At 38.7% G+C, this 23297-nt stretch overlaps 1 protein-coding gene and 1 long non-coding RNA gene across 5 annotated transcripts in view; one reads left to right on the forward strand and one right to left on the reverse strand.

Moving 5' to 3' along the window:
• Positions 1 to 23297, forward strand: part of FILIP1 (filamin A interacting protein 1) — a 206666-nt gene that overhangs the window by 145109 nt on the left and 38260 nt on the right. For all 4 annotated transcript variants that reach the window (XR_012033963.1, XR_012033964.1, XM_072832319.1 and 1 more), the window contains exon 4: positions 732 to 910. Coding sequence is in view for 2 of the 4 variants with exons in the window: in XM_072832319.1 (XP_072688420.1) it covers positions 732 to 910 (179 nt within the window). In the remaining 2 variants the exon portion in view is untranslated. The remainder of the gene's footprint in view (positions 1 to 731; positions 911 to 23297) is intronic.
• LOC140636756 (uncharacterized) lies at positions 737 to 17659 on the reverse strand. Its single transcript, XR_012033968.1, has 3 exons — positions 14706 to 17659; positions 3857 to 4031; positions 737 to 1089 (listed from the first exon to the last, which is right to left on the reverse strand). It is a non-coding gene; the product is annotated as an uncharacterized lncRNA (long non-coding RNA).

Consider the following 23297-nt stretch of genomic DNA (forward strand, 5'->3'; position numbering starts at 1 on the left):
TTCACACTCAGCAGGGAGACTGCTTGACATTCCCCTCCTCTCCCCACCCACTCCCCACCCCCACTGCCGGGCTCATGCTCACATGCTCTCATAAATAAATAGATAGATAGATAGATAGATAGATAGATAGATAGATAGATAGATAAATATTTTTTAAAGGTCCTGTAATAATATTTGACAGCATCTCTTTTAGTCTGAGATATACGTTCCCTGTTAAGCTCTGAAATCCCCCTAAAACTTAGCATATCTTGAAGAGAGAGGACTGTAGATCCCTCCTATAGTTTTCCTAGAAGTGCATGTAACTGCAAATCTTAAAAAAAAAAAAGATTGTGTTGATGGTAATGACTTCTCAGGGGAGAAGTTTGGTACAGGTACATGCTGAGCTCTTAATTTTTCTGAGAGCAGGAAGGCTATTATCCTCTTTCTTCCTAAGCATAGGGTTTTGTGCCATCTCACGGAAATGGTGAAAGAGTTTGTTCTCTCAAAAGTTTAGAAGCTGTACCATCTGTTCACAGAAAAAGGGCTAGAAGGCCAGAAGTTACCACAGCCTTATTTGGGTTAGTTTACAAAGCCAGCTGGCCTAGACAAAATGATGGAACGGGGAAGATGACAGAGAACACCAGACTCAATGTTCTCTCCTTCGGATAATAAATCAGTAGACCAATATAATATTTGGAGTCATATGCAAATCAAATAAAATATTAAGCTTGCTCTCATGTTTGTTTACTCAGCTGGACAGACTCGAGGAAAAACAAAAAGAGACGTACCGGCGCATGCTAGAGCAGCTGCTGCTGGCAGAGAAGTGCCACAGGCGCACGGTGTACGAGTTAGAGAGCGAGAAGCACAAGCACACTGACTACATGAACAAGAGCGACGACTTCACCAACCTGCTGGAGCAGGAGCGGGAGAGGTAATGTGCACACATGCCACCAGGCACACTGAGGTGCCTGCAGTCCTTTTGCCTCTGCGCCTCTTGTCAAGAATCAACCTAGCATCCAGCGACATCGCAGACAGGTGCCCAGGTTCCAACTCTGATTTTCGAGGGGCTTGTGATCTCAGCAGCTTGTAGAAAGTGAGACAGACTTTCACCTGGAATTATCCATGGGAACAGGTTTAGGGGGTGCACAGGAGTGGGACACCAGATTCCCTGTAGGATGTTCAAAGCCAAATAACTGTACAGCTGGAAACAAACCCAGGGAGCTTCTATATGATCAGTGAAGCATCTACATTTGCAAAGCCTCTCTACTCATGTCCTTCTATGGGAAGTAATCTACTTCTACTTCCTGAGTAAGTGGTTGAAATCCACTGATTCAGGAAGACAAATTATTAAGCTTAAACATTTAAAATGAATCCTATTCCTTCGTAATATCACAATTTCACAACAGAAAATCTTTGGCTCGTATAAATTTGTATAAATTGATATTTAGTTTATTTGGTTTGTATAAATTGCTCAATGACTAGAACTATCTGCTTTCTAAGGATCACGTAAATTCAGTGAAAAAGAAACAAAAACAGAACCAACACAAAATTTTAAAAAGCTCTGCATGTTGAGCATTGTTATCTGTCCTGGCAGGTGGGTCTCTCAGACTGGGGATCACCGCATTTGAAGTAGACTCCATCTTGAGAAGCTGTGTAATTAACTCTTCTATGCACTCCAGTTTTTTCAGCATCTTCTTTTTTCTTGTTCTTTCCCTTTTCTTTCCTCAGCTGAATGGTTATGTCTGTGTATTCCACAATCTTTGAAACCAGTGACATTCAATCCTGATGCTTTGAGTTACCAAGTGTGTCTGCTTCTGTGTTTAGGACTTGCAAATTAAGAGCCACCTGGGAACAGCTTTACTAATCCTAGCTTTATTGTATATTTATAGTTACAAAAAAGAGATCTGGTTTTCCAGGATTAGTTTGCTTATAAGAAAAAGCTGTCATAGTAAGAGTAAATAAAAGCATGAAGCAGAACAGGTTTTTGTTCAATTTTTTAAAATATTGGTAATTTTAAAAACTATTGGTAATTTTTACTTATTGGATTTGGCACATCCCTTGGGGAAGAAGAAGTTTCTGGAAAAGAGAACAAAGTTCTCTTTCCTGGAGTGTCATGTACAATACTTTCAAATTCTTTAAACCTGTCTTCTGTTCCCGTAAACTCAGGTTTATCAGCTTCATGTTTGAACAAATGAATGGTCTAATTTGACATTTTTTGGGTAACCACGCAGTGAGAATAAACTCCACTTCCTCAGTCTCTATGAACTTTCCACCCTCAAGCACAGATCTTGAAAACAAAGTTTGATTGACAGTGTAAATTATGAATATTTACAACAGCCCTCTGGTTAGGTGTTCTGTGTTGGCATGTGGTCAGGTAAAGGAGCATAGCTTGTTTGATAGTGACTTCTTAAAATATCTGAAATCAAATAATTTTGAAGAACACCTGTGTGGATTGTTTTCCAATCATGTTGTAAATTATTTGATATAGAACCAGACACACTTGTCTTTTCTACAGTTTCCCATGTAAGCTAAATGCCCAAGGTGGCACTAGTTCACGTACAGAGTTGTTAGCTTATTTATTTTTATTTTTAAAGAAATTTTATTTAAATTCAATTAATTAACATATAGTGTATTATCAGTTTCAGAGGTAGAGTTCAGTGATTCATTAGTTGCATGAAGTGCATAGATGGAGAAACTGTATTATCCAGATCCACGCTGTTTCCTTTTCTTTCTTTTTCTGTATTGCTAATTTTTGTGTTCTGTGTGAGTAATTGAAATCATAACACACGATGAAGAGCTTTATAGTTCACAAAGTACTTTTATATTATACAATGAGCCTACTCCAGATGTGTTTATTTACTAACTTCAGGTTGATCAACTCTATCTAGATGAACACTTCCAATCCTCTGTACCCTTTTGGAGTGTCTGATTTTACTAAAACAACTCCAGCAACCGTTTCTCCTGAGCAAAGCACTGTGTGGAGGGTTCTCAAAATTGAAGTAAATATTTTTTTTAAATTATCTTAACATGCTTTTGATACTTTGATCTGTAGCACTACTGGGATGCTTCAGCAAACTTTCATGTCTCAGATAAGAATTCACTAAGAGACCTTTGATACTCACTTACATACCAAACCCCCTTAAGGTTTTGAAATCATATTTTTGACTTAACAGGTTATGCCTTAGTGCTTTATATTTTTTGTCTTAAATGTTTTTCCCCTATCAGTCCTCTGATTGACCACCAGTGCACAGTCTGCGGTGGGCACGCCCTGTCAGACATCCCTTATACTAAATCAAACACCCCCACTAGGACCCTGATCCTGATAACTTAAGTTGGAATCCTTGAATTTCTCTGTGACCTGAGGAGTCCACCATGACTGGCTTGCTGAGTTCCCCAGGGCGGTGAAGCCTAGAGGATTTTCTCAAAGGTCAGGCCAGGGATTCCTGCTGCCCTTTGGAAACTACCCTGCTAAATCTGCTTTAGGTTAAATCCTCTTTTTGAAGTAAGCAGTCATAATTAGATCTACTTAAGGGAGCTGGCAGTTTGTTGACCCCCAGGCTTACTTTCCCCTCCCCCAGTTGCCTGGGAGCACCACCACCTCAGGCTCCTGCAGGGGATGCTGGGTTGCGTATACAGAACCCACATTTCTAAGCCTGAGTGGGAGTCCTTCTGTAAGCCAGTTCAAGTCCTTTGTTTCCTTCTTTGTTTTGCACTCCCTTCTCCTTCTCCAGAAAAGTCCCTTTGGTGAGGGGAAAACAAAAAGCCAAGAACTTTACTTCGGAAACAGTTCCCTTTGTTTCTACTGTTGACCATGAGTAAAGGAAGGAAGAAAGTGAGACTTAAGATAAGCCGAGTGGTTTGCTTCCTACGATCTTACCCAACTTCTCCTGCTGAACGTGCAACTCTTCAGGCGGTCTCCACTCCAGATAGCTTTTCATCTGGTGGTGGTGGGGTGATGGAGGGGTGCCAGCTAGGTGGCTTTCTGACTTTCCCCACCGGGGTAGCATCTAGGCGTGGTTCTTTGTAATTATCCTGCTAGAGTTTTTCATTTCCTGTGGAGAAATGGTTAAAGATAACAAAAGGGACCCAGGTATACAGGAGCAGGAGTTGCTAAGCAATCCAAATTCAGATACTTGAGACTAGGAATCTGAGGCTCAGAGCACTGCAAAGGATTTATGAGATCAGTCCCTTTAAGTCCTGCATTCTATGGGTAGAGAAATTGAGGCCCAGAAGAATTATGTAGCTCAACTCAGATCATGGTGCACAGTGGTCTAACACTTTTGTGCAAATGAGTCCCTTGTGCAAAATGGCTCTTTTGTTTTCTCTCTCTGTGTGTGGGCTCCCCACCTCCCTGCTCTTAGGGCCAAACTATGACATAAACTCTTAAAAGGCAGAATGATGGTTATTGGAAGGATATAAATAGAGATATTCAGACCAGTGGTGTCTCTAGACTGTCAAGATAGGATCTATTGGAAAAAGCAGCCTGGGGACTTGTTTGGAGCTAAGTTTGAATAGTATACACAATGCTCTACCTTGGTTGGATTCTGTTTCAGGCAGTTATGATGGGAGACTGATGATGGTTATGAGGGGCTAATTAAAGCCCCCCTCCAAACTACCTCCTTGTTATTGCCACTGACCTAGACCCTGCAAGTATAAAAATAATAGAAGCAGAAATTATTTTTAACTTTTAAGGAGTTGTTAAATTCATCTTACATAAAAATTCCACAAATTAAGAACCTGAAATGGTCAATATACTGTTCTCGGCTTCCTTTATTCTAAGTCAGCAGACTGTGATCATAATTTATTACCATCATTTACTGCATATTTATTTTTACAAATAGTCATATTCCCAAATTAAAAAGAGGAAATGGCATGGAAAAAATGCATTGCTTAACCAGCATTGTTAATAATAAAGCTGGAAATATCGTTCATTGCGTTAGTTAAAAATGGGTAAAGAAAGCTCCTTTTCTAAATGCTACATTGTTTGGTCCATATTTTAAGTCAACTTGACCTTTAAAGGCTTAATTCTGAGCACATGAGATCACCTTCAGCATTTATACTTTATTCTCTGTCTGAACTGCAAGACTTGTGATTTTAATCTTAAGCTTCACTCGGGCTGCTTCAAGAATGTCAAAATAGAACACAATTACATCAAAAAGTGGTCTGAAGCTTAAAGAGAATATTTGAGAGGTATGTGTGTTTGTGTGTGTAAATGACGTGGGGGAGTGCTGTCTAAATCTATAACTGCAGATATAGATTTTAAAGCTTTTGGCTTCTATAGGCTCAGCCACGACTACATAAATAATTACATCATCATATAATATTGCAGCAAGCCTTCCAAGCATAAGTTCATTTTTTTTTTTTAAGTACAAATCAGCATCTCAAGAGAAATCTCTTAACTTACAAAGCAGAGAATGCAGGAAGAGGGGCTTGAATGGAAGGGAAGCTTTCAAGCCCTATTTTGATCAACATGGAGAGGAATGGGCTTTGCCTGGTGGCTTGTGGGACAGGCTGCACTATTATACTTGCCTATGCTGGGAAATGACCAGGCAGGGCAAGTTTTCGAAAAGCTTCTCTAGTGGCCTGGAGTCCTGGGAAATAATCCTAGCCCACTTTATAGAAAAAAATTCACACTTGGTTCCCTGGCATAATACCCATTAAGTCTTCTTTTTTAGATAAATGCCTTATCTCTAAAATATGGCAATAAATTGGACTTTCCTCGCTGGTAGCTTAGAGAGTCCTAATAAAACACTTTGTAGAAAAAGATTGCGATGATGTGTAAAAAGATCAAGTCAAGCAGAAAGTAATCAATAGATGTAACATTTTTTTTTGGTGGGTTTTTTTTTTTAAAGATTTTATATATTTATTCATGAGAGACATAGAGAATAGATGGAACATATTAACAAAAAACAACTGAGCTCCCTTCTCTGTGCTTAGCACCCTGCTAGATGCTGTTGGATAGTAGAGTTAGTTTTCACTGACTCCCCCAATATGCTGGACACATATACATCCTGTTTAATCCTTGTAAAACTATATGATGTGTAATTACTATCCCTCTTTGGCACATGGGGAAGCAGAAAGGATAAATTCCTTCTACCAAGGTTACTACTAACAGTTAACTGGAAGAATCAATGTTTGAACTGAGTTTATAGTAAAATATAATAACCTTTCTACTTCCAAGTTCCTACCTTGTGATTAAAGTAAATGCTTCATTTCCCCAGTGCATGAAGGAGGAAAAGATGACTTAGAAAGTTGGCCAGTGACTTTGTGGACTACACATCCATTCTGTTGCAGATTCAGATGCCACCTATATCAGTGTTCTCCTGGCCAAAAAAAATTTCTGGGAATAAATACATTTTAAGAAATGAGAAGAATTAGAATTCAGAGACTCAATCACAGAAGGAATATGTTTTACAGTTGATTTTCTGGAAGAATGTCAGGATCAAACTCCTTCCAATTCCTCTTATCCTTGTAATATGCAAATCCTACTTCCTATGGACAAACGTAATTGAAAGGAAAGGGGCTAGCTAGCTCCTAGCTCACAGCTGAGTATTTGTGTTGGAGGATAGGAATAAGTTGGAATGGTGTAAAGGAAGTGATATTACTTTTTTTTGTTTTTTGTGATGTTACATCTTAAAGAGACCAGGCAATTGGCAACTCAAAAAGACAATTTCCTAGGTTGGAAGTTTAGAGTTAGAAGAAGAGTTGAGGTTAATGGAGGTTAACTATTAAGAGGTTAATAGATCCAGGATAGTAACATACCTACTTTCATCCCTGTAGAAGCAGGAGCATGTCACTCATCCTGAAGTAGGCACTCCCTGGATTAAGTATGCTTAGGCTCATTAAAAATACTCTTGGGATTCATTTCACCAGATCCCACTATAAAAAATGCTAGGTCTTAGGTAGATGTGATCTTCCCAAGCTTCATGGCATCCTCATTCTCAAAGTCATTGAGTTAGCAGCTTCTGATCTAAGACTTTTAATCTTAGTAATGTAAATTTAACAGACATACCTAGGAAAATGTGTTATCTGGTCAACAAAATTTTCTGATTAATCAAAGATTAGGATGTAAATTTACTTACTTTTCCTGTTATGGAAAATATTCTCAAATGCATTTTACTTTCCTTTAGAAATGTTCAAATATATCACAAAATCATATTTGATGATTCAGGATCTTATAGTGCTGCTATCTGGGTGGCTCTGTACAATCTCAAAGCCTATTAGATTATATTTAAATCTGAATGTTAATTACTGTTGCATTTTACTATAGGTAAGGATGGTGAAAATATTTTCAAGATCTGAGGGCTTAACCTGGCAAGCTGAGAGATTTAGTTAATTAGATTCATATATGCGTGTGTGTGTGTGTGTGTATGTGTGTGTGTGTGTTTTAAAGATTTTATTTTTAAGTAATCTCTATATCCAATGTGGGGCTTGAACTCACAACCCCTGAGATTAAGAGTCACATGCTCGACCGACTGAGCCAGGCAGGCACCCCAGGAAGGATTCTAATATTATATAAAGGGGTGGCCACTAGAAAACTGACCACTAGAAAGGAAAAGCATTCAAAGGGAGGGCTTGAGAAACAATACACAAGAAACACACTTTACTCTTTCAAGACTTTTAACACATAAGAATGCCTCAGTGCTGGTATTTGATATCCCTTATTCTAGAAAAGTCCTAAGAGAAGAAAGAATGAAGGACAGTACTTAGATTTTAAATATGAGAAATAAAAAGTGGGAGCTCAGTAATGGGAGCTGATCAGGTTGTCAGAGTCTCTCTAGGCCTGAACGATCATTGCACTGTTCTCTTTCAGAAAGTTTTCAGGAAATTGCCGGTTTCTGAAACTCTTAAGTACTTGATTCACTGAAGAGGCCTTTTCTGAGAGAAATAGAGGCAACTCCTTTCACATAATTGTCATTCTTTCTTTTGTGTCCCATGACTCTGTCAATGCTGGTCACAACCACTTAGACCAGAATCAACTCTCCTGGACAGAGGTCACAAAAGTCTCAGACTCAGACACCTCCTATGCCAGACAGTAACTGAAAGAAGCAGATCCAGCCCTTCAGCACATATTGCATGAGTGGTGGGGACTGCTAGGCTGGAGATAGCATGCTCTGACTACCAGGAAAAGTCACAATTCAGCTCAGGCTGATTGACTCAATTTTAGGTTGTGAATTCACTTGCCACATTGTTGCCAATTTTGATTCTTTAGGAAAAGACAGAACTCTGATTTTTGTAAAATCTTCTAGTTTTTCAATGTTGACTCAAATTCATAAAACAATGTGCAGTGAGCAAAATTCATCTTTTGTCTATTTATTCTCCAATGTGGCTGGTTTGCAACATTTGATAGCCTGAACATTAGGAAGGCTGAAGCCTATAAGGTAAGCTGGCATGAGAACACTGCCAAATGGTGGGTTCTATTTGATCCTCATCAAATAGGACCAACTAACCCATTGAAACACTTTCTTGAGGCATATGAAACAGAAGAACATTAAGACAGAGGAAGCCAAGAAAAATAAGCAGAGATAGAGAAATTCTAAGAGTAAAGAATAGCCATTTCACAGGACTGGGGTTTCAGTGGACACCTGCTTTTGAGATGATGACAAGCATTGTGTCACACTCATTTCTGTTGGGTTGCTAGAACTTTAGGTATATGCACAAAATGAATTATAATATTTTACTTCTGTCTAAGTCTGTTTGGCTGTGAAGAGAGTTTTCTGCATTAATTTATTTTGGGGTATTCTCACTAATAACTCCCATCATCCTAGGTAGTCTGGGTGAGGTGTCCCTTACAACCTCAAAGACCAAGTAATTCAATTATAATATTGTTACAGCTTTGACACTTTCATTCACCTATGCTCAGATATAAAAACCTGGGTGGCTCAGCGGCTAAGCGTCTGCCTTCGGCTCAGGGTGTCATCTTGGAGTCCAAGGATCGAATCCCACATCAGGCTCCCTCTGCCTTTATCTCTGCATCTCTGTCTCTCTCTGTGTGTCTCTCATGAATAAATAAATAAAATCTTTTTTAAAAACTTACTACAATATGATAATTAGATTTTTAACCTAATATTTTCTGTTATCCTATCTCCTGTCCTTATTTGAATAACCAGCCACAAGCAACAACTGTCTTGAAGAAAAGTTGCTGCTGCTGAAAGTGAATCTTGTCTTTAGATTTCAGAAGCAAAGATCTAGGTATAGCCTTAGAAATAATATGTCATCAAGTGGTTCCAGTTTTTATCACCCCTCTTCTTTTCTGTTAGATAAGATTCTTGGAGAAGCAAGAAAGCAAAAGCCATCTATGTTGTTTGTGGGAGGAGATAGTGCAAAAGAGGCTCTGTTCTGAGCTTTTTTGGGGAGTAGAGGGTGGAGAGAGGGAAGGTGAAGAGTAATATAAACCACAGATAGATGTTATATGGATAATTTGAGAGTAAGGATATTACTAATTGGAGTCCAAGGGTGTCTTAGTTTGCTGAGGCTGTCATAACTAATAGACTAGGTGGCTTAAACAATAGGAATCTATTTTCTCACAGTTCTAGAGGCTGAAAATTTGAAATTTGAGATAGGGTGCCAGAATGGTTGGGTTCTGGTGAGGTCTCCCTTCCTGGCTTGTAGATGGCCACCTTCCCACTGTATGCTCATGTGGCCTTTCCTCTGTGCATGTGCCTGGAAAGAGAGAGAATTTTTTTTTTTTAAGATTTTATTTATTTATTCATGAGAGACCCACAGAGAGAAAGAGGCAGAGACACAGGTAGAGAGAGAAGCAGGCCCATTCAGGGAGCCCGATGTGGGACTGGATCCGGGTCTCCAGGATCACACCCGGGGCCAAAGGCAGTACTAAACCGCTGAGCCACCTGGGCTGCCTGAGAGATCGATCTTCTTATAAGGCCTCTAATCCTATTAGATTAGAACCTTACCCTTATGACTTATTAACCTTCATTAACTCCCCAAAGCTGCATCTCCAAATATAGTCATATTGGGAGGTAAGACTTCAATATATGAAATTTAGGGAGATACAATTCAGTTCATAGCAAAAAGCATGGCAAAACTTGTGGCTCTCCCTCTAATAAATAATGTAGGAGAAATGGAGTAAATATTGGCGTCTGATATGCAACCCTAATAGAATATCTAGATTTTCCCCTATGTTCCTGAAAGGCCATGTGAATAGATGAAGGATGGCTGGCCATGAGGGTAGAACTGTGACTCATTTAGATCAGCAATCTGAACAGATTGACACCTGAGACAAAAGACCATAGTGTGCATCTCAGAGAATGCCAATATGGAAGGATGATGACTAGATGACCTTTTACCCACTTCTTAATAGTGATAGAACTTAATAACAATTCTGGAAATGGGGTCCTGAAGCCGTAGAATTAATTCAGTAGATCATGATGTGCCTGAGGAATCTTTAAATGTTTTAAGGGAAACCAGATTCAGCTGAGCCTACACAGAATAAACTAGGATAAAGTGTAATGGGAGCCCATAGCAGAGATTACAAGAGATACATAAAAATGAAAATAATTGTATTTCTTGCACAAATAAGTTTGAGGCTTGCAATTAGTACCTCCTTTATTAGTAAAAGAATCCATACATGTGCTAAGGAGAAATCATGTGGCACTGTGGTGGTTCCAGAGTGCAAATGGTTTGTGTCCTTCAGAGGATCATCTGATCTAAGTCAAACCTCTTTAATTATGGTTAACTCCTCCCTGGGTTACTCTAGCTACAGGGTGCTAGAGCCCCTCAAAAATCTGGACCTAGAGACAGTTGTTTTCTCAGTCTCCTGCATTTTATTTGGAGCCAAATAGCTCTGATTTCAAATTCTCACTCTGCCACTTTCTGGTCTGTAAACTTGGACAAGTTAACTAATCCCTCTGATTCTTGTTTTTTTTTTCATCTACAGAGTGGATGTAACTGAGTACCTATCTCATAGAGTTGTTTAAGTTCATGAGATAGTGAATATAAAGCCCTTACCACAAAGTATAGCATAAAAATCAATAGTTTTCCTATTTCCAAATGACAAAATAAACTACATTAAATAGAAACTATCTAGAAATAAACTTAAGAATGTGAAAGATCGGGATCCCTGGGTGGCGCAGCGGTTTAGCGCCTGCCTTTGGCCCAGGGCGTGATCCTGGAGACCTGGGATCGAATCCCACGTCGGGCTCCCGGTGCGTGGAGCCTGCTTCTCTCCCTGCCTATGTCTCTGCCTCTCTCTCTCTCTGTGTGACTATCATAAATAAATTTTAAAAAAATAAAAAAAAAAACTGTTTAAAGAATGTGAAAGATCAGGACACCTGGGTGGCTCAGGATCCCGGGGTCCCTGGATCCAGTCCCACTTCAGGCTCCCTGCGTGGAGCCTGATTTTCCCTCTGCCTATGTCTCTGCCTCTCTTTCTCTGTCTCTCATGAATAAATAAATAAAATATTTTTTAAAAAAAGAATGTGAAAGATCTACATAAAAAATTTAAATGCTACCCGGAGATATGAAAAAGGCTAGGACCAATGGAAAGACTTTATTATATTCTAGAACTGGGGACCCAACATCATACAAATATCTCCTTATTTTAATCCATGAATTCAATGTGATCCCAATACAAATATAATCAAGATTTTTCTTAAAGTATGGGAACTAAATTAAGTGATTCGGGCAGCCCAGGTGGCTCAGCAGTTTAGCACCTGTGTTGCGCCCAGGGCGTGATCCTGGAGACCTGGGATCAAGTCCCACGTCGGGCTCCCTGCATGGACCCTGCTTCTCCCCCCTCCACCTGTGTCTCTGCCTCTCTCTCTCTCTCTCTCTCTCTGTCTCTCATGAATACATAAATAAAATCTTAAAAAAATAAATGAAGTGATTCTAAAGTTCATGTAAAAAATATGCAAGCAAGAATAGACAAATTTTGAAAATGAAAAGTAGTAGAAAAGTTTCCTTCTAGAACCAAACACTCATTTTAAAATTACAGTAAGTAAAATAGTATTGTATTGGTACAATAATAGATCAATGAGAAGGATAGAAATTTTGGTAATAGATTATAGTAGATATGGAAATTTAATTTTAAATTTAATATATGTTAAAGATGGCATTCCAAATCAGTTGGAAAAAGTTGGGACCCCTAAAAATACTTATTATAGTCATTTTATGTGCAGTACAGGTTATCTTTCATAAACATGGGAGAAAACGGACTTTATTTTCTAAAAAAGATTTTATTTATCTATTAGAAAGAGAGAACATGAGCAAGGGGGAGGGGCAGAGGAAGAGGGAGAAGCAGACTCCCTGCTTAGCAAGGAGCCCAATGTGGGGCTCCATCCCAGGACCCTGGGATCATGACCTGAGCCAAAGGCAGATGCTTATCTGACTGAGCCACCCAGGCACCCACAAATTCACTTATTTAGAAAGTCTAACCCAGATTTACCTTATAACTTTTGGATTTAAAAAGTTGACATATATACACAAACAAAGAAAAATAATGTATGCCTATTTTCAGTATTAATCAGAGAGCCCTCAGGAAGTACAGAAGATGGGAAGTTCTAAGAAACCATGAAGGGGAGCCTGGGTAGTTCAGTTGGTTAAGCAGCTGCCTTCAGCTCAGGGTCCTGGGATGGAAAATGGGTAGGGATCCCTGCTCAGCCCAGAGTCCACTTCTCCCTCTAACCCTCCTGCTTCCCTACCCAGCCTTGTCTCTTTCACACTCTCTTCCTCAAATAATTAAATAAAATCTTGAGGAGAAAAAAAAGAAATACACAATGAAAATCATTAGGAAATAGCAAATAGTTAGGCTAGCTACAATGGTACTAAGGCAAATTTTTGGTCAGTTATTACAGCTTCAGAGTCTACCTGAGTGGCAAAAGTATAGTAAATAACTAGTGCTTTATAGTGACAGATTAAAAAAATATATTTTTTTCTGATCAGTACACTGATACTATCAACTGTAAATCAGGTAATTGTAATGCCAGGTAATTGATCAAGTCTGATAGGCATTCTGTAAGTTGGAAACACAACACCCAAGTCTCTTTCAGATCTTTTTTGAACTAACTGAATCATTAGTGAGATGTGTAGTTTCCAGAGAAAAACAACTGCATCTAGTTTGCAAAAGCAACTGGATTCAAAGTGAAATTTTCTAACAAATCGTTGGGTGTTTTGACCCCCAAAATCCAAACTATTTGGATTGAGTTTTTAACTAAGCTGGTAATTTATTACAGTATCGTGGACAAAATCAGGTATTGTAAAGTAATAAGTGAGATTTTTCTCCCGGAATGAAAACCCTTGGGAATGTTGCCTGAAATTGGCAGCATTTGTCATCATGCTAAATACCCGGCAAATTCATACAAATTTGTATACCAAGAAAGAGTTAAGAAAGGAAAGTGCTGGAAAAATATGTTCTCTTAGCACCACAGTGAATATTCAACTCCATCACTTTGATATTTTCCCCTTTTTTCCAGGATGGAAGAAGGTACTCAGATTAGCATTACAAATCCTGGACTCCAGAGAGGGAGTTGGAACTTGGGAAGGTGGTGTTTTCAGTGTTTGGAGATTGCTTCTTTCTGGCTCCTTGACGGAGTATGCACTCTTTTTCCAAGAATGCTTGTGTTTGGAAAGTACTTTGTGGTGGTGAAAAGTTTGAACAGAAAAGATTAATCAAAGGTTGGGTCTTTTATGCTCCGTGCATAACATATTCAGCTCTTGGATGTGAACTCTTAGCCAAGGAACTATTCAAATTATTCAGGGGCTGAATGTGAGCTTCAATTGCAAACACACTAGAGTCAACTTTATTTAATCTCAATCCATTCCTCTTAAGCTCAGAAACACTGTGCCTTAAGAATGTGTTTTATTTTTTTATTTTTTATTTATTTATTTTTTAAAATTTTTATTTATTTACGATAGTCACAGAGAGAGAGAGAGAGAGGCAGAGACACAGGCAGAGGGAGAAGCAGGCTCCATGCACCAGGGAGCCCGACGTGGGATTCGATCCCGGGTGTCTAGGATCGAGCCCTGGGCCAAAGGCAGGCGCCAAACCGCTGCGCCACCCAGGGATCCCCAAGAATGTGTTTTATATTTTCTGCATAGCTCTCAATTTCCTATAAAAGTTTACTTCCTATAGAAGTTTCTATTTATTTTATTCTTAAATGCTCAAGAAAGTACATGTATCTGATCTGAAATGTGAAGGGAACTGGAAATGGTGGACTATGGCCGCTCTGCATCCTGTGTGCTGTTACAAGGGAGCAATGCTTTGGTCTACCCAGTCTTTCTCATCTGTTACAATTTCAGCAAATCTTGTATTCTAATTATAGACATGTTCTTACTTTACCCACTTATTTACACCTACCATCCTTCCTCCAATATTCTCTGATTTACTCAGCTCTCTAAGGCTCACAGATTTGTCTGACTTCTGGAATCTGTAACATTTGAGAAGTTTGGGATTTTATTTCTCCCAAGGAAGGAGGCACAATTGTATACAGAGCTACTGCCCAGTCTTAATACACCATTACTAAACCTCCAGGGAGAGATCATGGAAGAATGTTCTCTTCTCCTTACCCCCCCAACCAAGGAATGCCAGTGCAGTGCTTTTATCATATCCTATGATTTCTCCTTGCTTGCCCACTCCGGCTTACCAGTGCATTCACTTCTTACAGTTCTGGAGCACAACCTCCTCTGCAGCAAAAAATGCCTCCTGAGATAAAAGCATATTGAATTGGCAAGACCAGTAATCGCCCATACTTGAGAAACCTCCCACTTACCATATGCTAAACTAGATCTTTATCAAAATGTGTGGGAAACAGGTTCTATCTCTTCTTTGCCGGATCAATTTGAAGAAGGAGCAATGGTGAGAAGATTTGATTTTCAGAGCCACTTGCTCAGGTCATGTTGCTCAGGGGCAACCAGATGCTCAAAGGATGATGGGAACCTGGACACTGTCTCTGGGTTCTAGCACTCTAAGAAGTTCTGATTGTCTTAGAAGATCCCCATTCAGTGAATTTAGGACTTGGCCTATGAACTCGTAAACACAATAATACTTTCCACATGCATTAAATTAAATTAGAGTATACATTTTAGTTAACACATGCTACAAAGTTTGAGAAAGGAAGAGCCTCCGTTTGACTGAATGTCATTCATAGCAAAGAAAATTACTAATCCTCTTTAAACAAAAATGTTTATTTAATTCATTGAGTAAATAATAATTGAGTGAATGTCCATACTTGACCAGCCCATTTATATGTTTAGTAGACTTCTCAAACTGAAAGTGTCTAAAATGGAACTCCTGGTTTCTATTTGAAATCTCTTCCTCTTATGCTTATCTCAGTTAACAGTACTTTCATCTAATTATTCAAGCTAAAATGCAAGCAATCATCCTAATCCTTCTCTTTCTCTTAACCTTCCAAACATAACCACCAGTAAGTCATATTGATTTTGCTTCCAAATTATATCTGGAATTTGTCCATTTTTTTTCTGAGAACCATTGCCACTGCCCTAGTCCAACATAAAGTTGTATCTAAGCCACCATCCCCTGCTTGTCTGGGCTACCACAATAGCATCCTTTAGACATCTTCTTTCCACTCTTGCTCTCCCTGTGCTCAAGTTCATTCTCTACATATTAGTCATATAAATCAGATGCTTCAGAATAAAATTCAACTCCTTACCATGCTGTGGCAAATTGGGCCAGGTCAGCTTGCTTTTTTCCAATTGTCAGATCTTATTGGGAGATCTTGGTAACTAATGACAAATGATATATCACAATGAAAGCAAGTCTCCAAACAAATTTCACCACAAATATAGTTATTAGTAAGCACTACTTGTAAGTTTGGTAAAGTTTCAGCCCTCTGACCTATAGACATACTGACAAGTTCCCTGCATGAAAGGTTCAATTTGGCAAATGCAGCAATATTTTAGCTGCAGGATCAACTAAATTTCTGGTTAAATCAGGTGATAGAATCCTCTGCTAAGTTTGAGGAACCAGATGAAGGACTGTGTCTCGAGCAACATTCCTGAAGACCTTGAGCTACTGGGTTCACTAGTTCCTTACATCTATCCATACAAGGATGGAAGCCCCCTTGCATCTTCAACTACTCATTTTGATGTGGAAAACAAAAGCAAAAGAAAAAATCAAATTTCCTTACTGCTTAAAAGTCTTGAAATAGGCAATGACCTTGAAATAGGCAGAGTGACCTTCCTCTAGGAACTCCGCTGCCTTGATTTTAATACTTTGCTAAGAGCAAAAGGCAATCTTAGCTTAACATTATCTCAACCTCCAGGATCCTGTAAGTCTTCTTTAACATATAAAAATTCCTTTGAAAACTTTCTTTATCTCAATCCTTCCAAGATATATGTTAACAGTCATTCTCCAAGCATATGGCCCACTGATACATATTTGAAGGGTCTCATGACTGGGTTTTATTAGACAATATTAAATGACCTTTTCCTCACCAGAGCTAGCCCCTCAAGGTCCTGGAAACCTTGCTTCCAAAATTCCTTAGAGACTTCCGCTATTCCTACCCCCTTCCCAATGTGAAAGTATGTAATGGGCCACTCCTCATGACCCCAGGGCTGCTCTTTCTACCCAGAAGTCCTGTCCCTGGGCTTTAATAAAACCACCTTTTTGCCTCAAGGACTTCTCAAGAATTCTTTCTTGACTGTTCACCCTGAACCCCAACATTTCCGTATCAATTTCACCAATTAAACAATGATTCTTCACTTTTCTTATGCCAAGTAGAGGAAGGACATAGTAGTACACTTTGAAGCCCTTGTATCCTATCGGAGCTCTCTCTGGAACACATATTCCAGATTCAGGTGGACCTTGTAACTCTCTTCTTTTGCTCTCCATGCTTTGGTCACACTGGCCTTCTTTCTGTGTCCAGAATCTCCCACACTCATGTCCACTTTAGGCCTTTGTGCTTGCTGCCTCTGTTCTTTGCATGGATGTTTCCTTTGATTCTTCAGCTTCAAATGTCAATGCCTTAGAGAAGGTCTTGATTGAGCAGGTCTGTGCCCTCAGTCACCTCCTTTGAAAACACTCTACTCCCTTTCCTCAGGGTATGTATCATTTTAGTGTGACCTCCACCAGAATAGGGATCTTGTTTATACCACATTCTCAGGATCTAATACAATGCCTGGTCCCTGATGGGCAGCCAATTAAGAATGGATGAATACAGTAATTAGCAAGGAAATGCAGATCAAAACCACAATGAGATATCAGTTCACACCTGTTAGAATGGCTGTTATAAAAAAGATACATGATAATAACTATTGGTGGGATATGGAGAGAAGGGAACCCTTGTGTGCCACAAGGGAACCCTTGTACCCTTGTGTGGTACAAATGTAAAATGGTTCAGCCTCTATGAAAAACAGTATGGAAGTTCCTTAGAAAATTAAAAATATAACAGCAATCCTACTTCTGGGTATATAGCCAAAGGAAAATAAAACAGGACATTGAAGAGATATCTGTGCTCCCATATTCACTTCAGCATTATTTAGAATAATGAAGATATAGAAACAACCTAAATGCCCATCAATGGATGAATGGATAACAAATTCGTGGTATAAATATATACACTGGAATACTATTCAACTATAAGAAAGAAGGAAAGCCTGTCATTTGCAACAACACAGATAGACCTTGAGGGCATTATGCTAAATGAAAGACAAAGAAAGACAAATACTGCTTGGTATCACTTATATGTGGAATCTTAAAAAAAAAAAAAAAGTCAAACTAATAGAATAGGAAAGTGGTTACTAGGGGCAAGAGGGGTGGGGGAAATAGGGAAAGACTGGAAAAGTGGTACAAACTCTCAACGAAAAGATGAAAAGTTCTGAGGAAATGATGTGATACATAGCCACTATAGTTGTTAACACTATTGTATAATTGAAATTTACTGAGAGTAGAACTTCAAGGTTCTACTAAAAAAAAAAAAAAGATAACGATGTGACACTTTAAGTATCATATTGTCTTGTCACTTATATCTCAATAAATCTGAAATTAAAAAAAGAGAATACAAGATACTTCTCGAATATAGAAAGACCCAGAAAGATGTGGTCCCTGTGCCCTGTGCTTCAGGATATAATAGTAGGACATTTCTATTTTGACTCTAAGAAGGGCTCTATGACCCATTTAATCATCTCTTCTGGGTTCCAAGAGGCTCCTAATAAGTGATGTCATTTAGCCAGGGAATCTTAACTAATTATGAAAATGTCAGCTATTTTTTTTCCTTTTTTAAAAAAGATTTTATTTATTTATTTATTTGATAGAAAGAGAGAGAGGAGAGCACTAGTAGGGGGAGGGGACAGAGGGAGCAGGGAGCCTTACCCTGGGGTCCTTTCCAGGACCCTGAGATCATGCCCTGAGCCAAAGGCAGAGAAGGCAACTGTTTAACTGACTAAGCCACCCAGGTGCCCCTAAAACATCAGCTATTTTAAGTGAGTCTTAATAGTAGGGCTTTAAATTGATTTTTTTAAAAAAAGATTTTATTTATTTATTCATGAGAGACACAGAGAGAAAGAGACACAGGTACAGGCAGAGGGAGAAGCAGGTTCCATGTAGGGAACCCGACATGGGACTCTTCCTAGGTTTTCCAGGTTCACACCCTGGGCTGAAGGCGGCGCTAAACCGCTGAGCCACGCAGGCTGCCCTTTAAATTGATTGTGATGTAGCAATTTAGTAATATTAAACAGGGAAGAGAAAAACACACCTGTGATAGACCTTTATTTTATTTGTTTTAAAGATTTTTCAAACATAACTAAAACATTCCTCTTGCTATTATTGTTTGTCTCTAAATAGTGACTTGCTATGCTTCCTGGGACGGTATACCTCAAGGTCGAATCACCAGAAGCAGACTAATGATGCCCCTTGACTAATATAACCAGCCCTGACCCCTGGATTGTCTTTTTTAAACATGAATTTATATTGTCTGTATCAAAACTAGACTACAAAGCTGTAGCTTTGCAAGATGCCTACCATTATCAAGATGAATAAACTGTACATAAACAGATCATTAAGTATTTATCTTGGGGGACACCTGGGTGGCTCAGTGGTTGAGCATTTGCCTTTGGCTCAAGGCATGAGCATCAGGCTCCCCACAGGAAGCCTGCTTCTCCCTCTGCGTATGTGTCTGCCTCTCTCTGTCTCTCATGAATAAATAAATAAAATCTTTAAAAGAAAAGTATTTATTGTGGGCCCACTGTGTGCATACTCTGTGGCCCTGACTCATGTTGTCTTACTTAATTCTCATGATAATCCTGCAAGTTAAAAAATCCATATCCTACTAGACAGCTGAATAAACTGAAGCCAGAGGAGTTATAAAACATCCTCCTGGTTATCTACCCAGTAGGTGCCAAGACAAGATTCAATCTTGGGTCTCTCAATTGCCAAGAAGCCCCCTGCCCCGATACTAGTGTGGCCTTGCACGTAACACATGGGTGGCAGCAGTTTCTTCCTCAATTTGGGTTTTTCCCAATCATATTAAAATAGTTGGAAAAACTCCTCCCTCCTCAAAACACAAAACCATCAATTAATTGGTTCAATATCTGTAATTTTACCTTAACCATAAATGTTGTTTTATGTAACTTTTACCAAAGTAACTCAAGAGGGGTACCTGGGTGGCTCAGTCAGTTAATCATCTGCCTTTGACTCAGGTCATGATCCCAGGGGTCCTGGGATGGAGAGCCCCGTGTAGGGGGTCTCTGCTCAATGGGGAGTCTGATTCTCTCCATCTGTCCCTTCTCTAGCTCATGCTCTCTCTCTCTCTCTCTCTCTCTCTCTCAAATAAATAAATAAAATCTTAAAAAACAAGCAAAAAACCCCCAAAGTAACTCAATAATCAAAACACTATATTCAAAGCTGCAACCTTGAAACATGCACTAATCACTGTCCTAAGTTTAAATAAGATAGAAGACAGGGACACCGGGGTGGCTCAGTGGTTGAGTGTCTCCCTTCCACTCAGGGTATGATCCTGGGGTCCTGGGATCGAGTCTCACATTGGGCTTCCTACAGGGAGCCTGCTTCTCCCTCTGCCTATGTCTCTGCCTCTTTCTCTGTGTCTCTCATGAATAAATAAATAAAATCTTTGTTAAGATAATGACAGACATGTTCATAAAACAAAAGACATGATTGAACATTTGTCATAAAACAAAAGACATGATTGAACATGATTGTCAAACAAAAGACAGATTGAATCAATCTACATGATTGAATTGTAGAAAAGCAGTTATCTTTAACTTATTTTTCCTTCATACTCTTTTCTATGCCATAACATAAAGGCTTATATTTGTATAATGTGAAAGATATCTGAGGACTTAAAAATGCTCTCCAAATATTTAATTCTGCTAACTTTAAAGTTAACTTGTTAATTTGACTAATCTATCTGATATTATGCTTTTATTCTGTAATCAAAATGGAATTTCTTAACATAGATGATATACAAATTCTATACATATATATTACCAAAACTTATACTGGAATTTTTGTTACCTAATGGTTTTTTGACCGAATTATTACTTACAAACTCAGGAAGGAAACAAGGAAAATAAAGAAAAGGGAAACTAATTGAAGGTGATAGAGGATTTTGAGAATATCTGTATGAATGATGATATAGACTTATCTTGAAATTTGGCTGACTCTGTTTACCCATTTCTTTGGGTACTTTTTTGCCACTTGAAAACACTTTAAGGGAAGAAATAAATTCAGGTAAAAAAAAAAAAATCCTTTTTTAAAGTCACAATGACCCTTAAACTAAAGGTTACTTGGCATTCTGCAGCCCACACCACAGTGTTTTCGTTTAGAGACACATAAATTAACTGCAATTTGGTTGAAGGTGAATCCCCTTCCATTGGCTGAATCACTGGCGGGGCTCTAGAGGGATCCTTATTTAAATTCCAGTGTGTGCTGAACAAAACTGTGTAGACTTTAGCTAGTTTGAAAAATTAGGAGTGAGGCCCATTTGACATTTTATAGATATATTTTCTCTTCCTCCCCAACTTCATCCCCAGCCCCATGCCTTTTCCTCAGGGTAGAGCATAATCTTGTTCACTTGCTTGGCTTCTTCAGATCTGCCTCCCCTTCCAGTCCTGGGCAGCTCCACCCCTTTTCACAGACCAAAGTAAATCTGCACAATAATGAACCATATAAGGGAGGAATGACATCATCAGTTAGTGGTCCCAAGCTGTTTTGCACAACATTCACCTTTCATTGTTCTGATGACAGGGCTGGAATGTGACGGTTAATTCCCTGTGGAGTAGGGGGTTGAGCAGGGCCTGCTGCTGTTGAACAAACTTCAGTAACCCCTTGTAAAAAACAAAAACAAAAACAAAAGCTACTATGCTTCCTACTATTAAGGTAAGGAAGTCAAGATCTGTTTTGATTTAAGCAACGTTAGTTGTTACTTTCGTCCAGGCGCATTTCATTTGTTAATAGGCTTACGTGGCAGTCAACTCATTTCTAAGTGTTGTTGCAAAGAGCATCTCAGAAGCTGGGTTTGGACATTTGTACAGCCTGTCTAATCTGACAAGGGCTGTAGAAACTCGACAACCTTTCAGCTCTCCGCTATAGGTTTTACAGAGGGTGGACGGTGACAATCCTTAAAAATGACCAGCTTATTGTGACTTTCCTTGGTACCTCAGAATCCTTGACTGGAACTGCCAGGATGCACCGTGTGGTATGAGGCATGCTCCTGTTTTTCTATAGAGGGAAAAGCAATCTCATCCTACAGAAACTTGGGGAGTTTGTATAAGAATGGAAAAATCTTATATCTTGCTGCCATCAGTAGTACTAATGTGTTTTGAAGGCTTTTAACAGAACAGCCTTTCCATGTGCTGTAAATGTATCTTCTAAGGAATAATTGCTTGGTGAGCAAAAGTTAATTGAAGGTAAAAATATGATTTTCAAAATTTGTCGTTGTTATGTGGATTTTCTGCAGATCTCTTTGCATATGTGGGGAAGGCTTGTAAAAGTTGGCAATGAATTAGAATGCATAGTGATCCAAAGAAAGCCGTGTTTGTTCTGAAACAGTGTGGCCGTGATAACAAGGATAATAAAGAAAATAGGAGGTTCTATTTCAAAGTGGGAATAGGATTAAAGTTTGAGCTATGTTAAACAATTGTGTAAAAAGTTCAACTTTTAGTAATTTTTCAAAACGCCAAAAAAACATTGTCTGAGCTCAGCAGAGTGTATCAAAATAAATAGCTTTCATTTAGCGCTCAGTAGGGCTGGAGGGTAGTGGGAATATTTCACAAAAGAACTTCACTTGGCCAAAACCAAATTTTTATAGCATGATTTCAGATTCACATGACCCGTTTTATAGAAATTTGAACGAGGGCAGATGGTATGGTTTTCATTTCTGTAGATTTAATTTTGTGTAACATTGATTGTTAATAATGTTTTGTCTGTGTTTAAAGTGATGAAAATCTTGAGTTCAACTGAGATGAAAATCTTGGGTTCATTACATTGATCTGCCCGGGTTCTTAATTCCATGTGATGGATGAACTTCTGTTTACTTGTAAAACTAAATATCCTTTCCACAACAGAAAGGCACTCACATTTCTTTTTCTCTAGATTAACAATAGTTAGGATCAATACAAATTAAGCTGTGGGGCTTTGGAGTTTTGTTTATTGTTTTGACTTCTTATTTTTTGCATTAGCTTTAAAGTTGTTCCAAAACTGGATAAAATAATGTTGACATAATACTTTAAAAAGCATTTAGTGAAATTTCATGTATATTTATATTTAAGAGCTCTTTAAAAGACCTTTAGATACAATGGCAATAAATTCTAATGCCATTTTAAAGAGGGAGAGAGTTATTTTTCTGAGTAAATAAAATGCATGGGAATGTACTATCGGTGATTTATGTACTTATGTTAATTTATTACTTATTTCATGTCTATATTACTTTAAGCTCATCTTGGTAATGAAAATAAATTTACCCAAGAGACAAATTAGCTTAATAGTATCTTAGTAAAGGGCTTTATGAAAGGGTATGTTTTTATATCGTGAGTTCTCATAATGTATAAGCTTAACAGCCTAATATATAAACTTAAAATATGACTTAAAATATGTCCAGTACTCTATAAATGCATGTATAGAGTAATTTGAGGTATATTTGTACCTTTGTGAACTGTCTTCAATTTGTTTGAATAGTCTTAGGGAATCTGACTCATGCTCTCAGCTCCTCCCCTCAAGTTCCGTGTGACCACAAGAGCAGCCCACAGAGAAGAGGCCTCTCTACTTAAGCAAGAGGGAAGATACCCTCACATTGTGATTACAGGGACCTAAAAACCCACCTGCCTCAAAATATCCTCCCACTCTCTGGCTTCCCAAGTGACTCTCCTCCCCACCTCCACCCCCACCC

The sequence above is a fragment of the Canis lupus genome, chromosome 7 (genome assembly GCF_048164855.1).
Source record: "Canis lupus baileyi chromosome 7, mCanLup2.hap1, whole genome shotgun sequence".
NCBI lineage: Eukaryota > Metazoa > Chordata > Mammalia > Carnivora > Canidae > Canis > Canis lupus.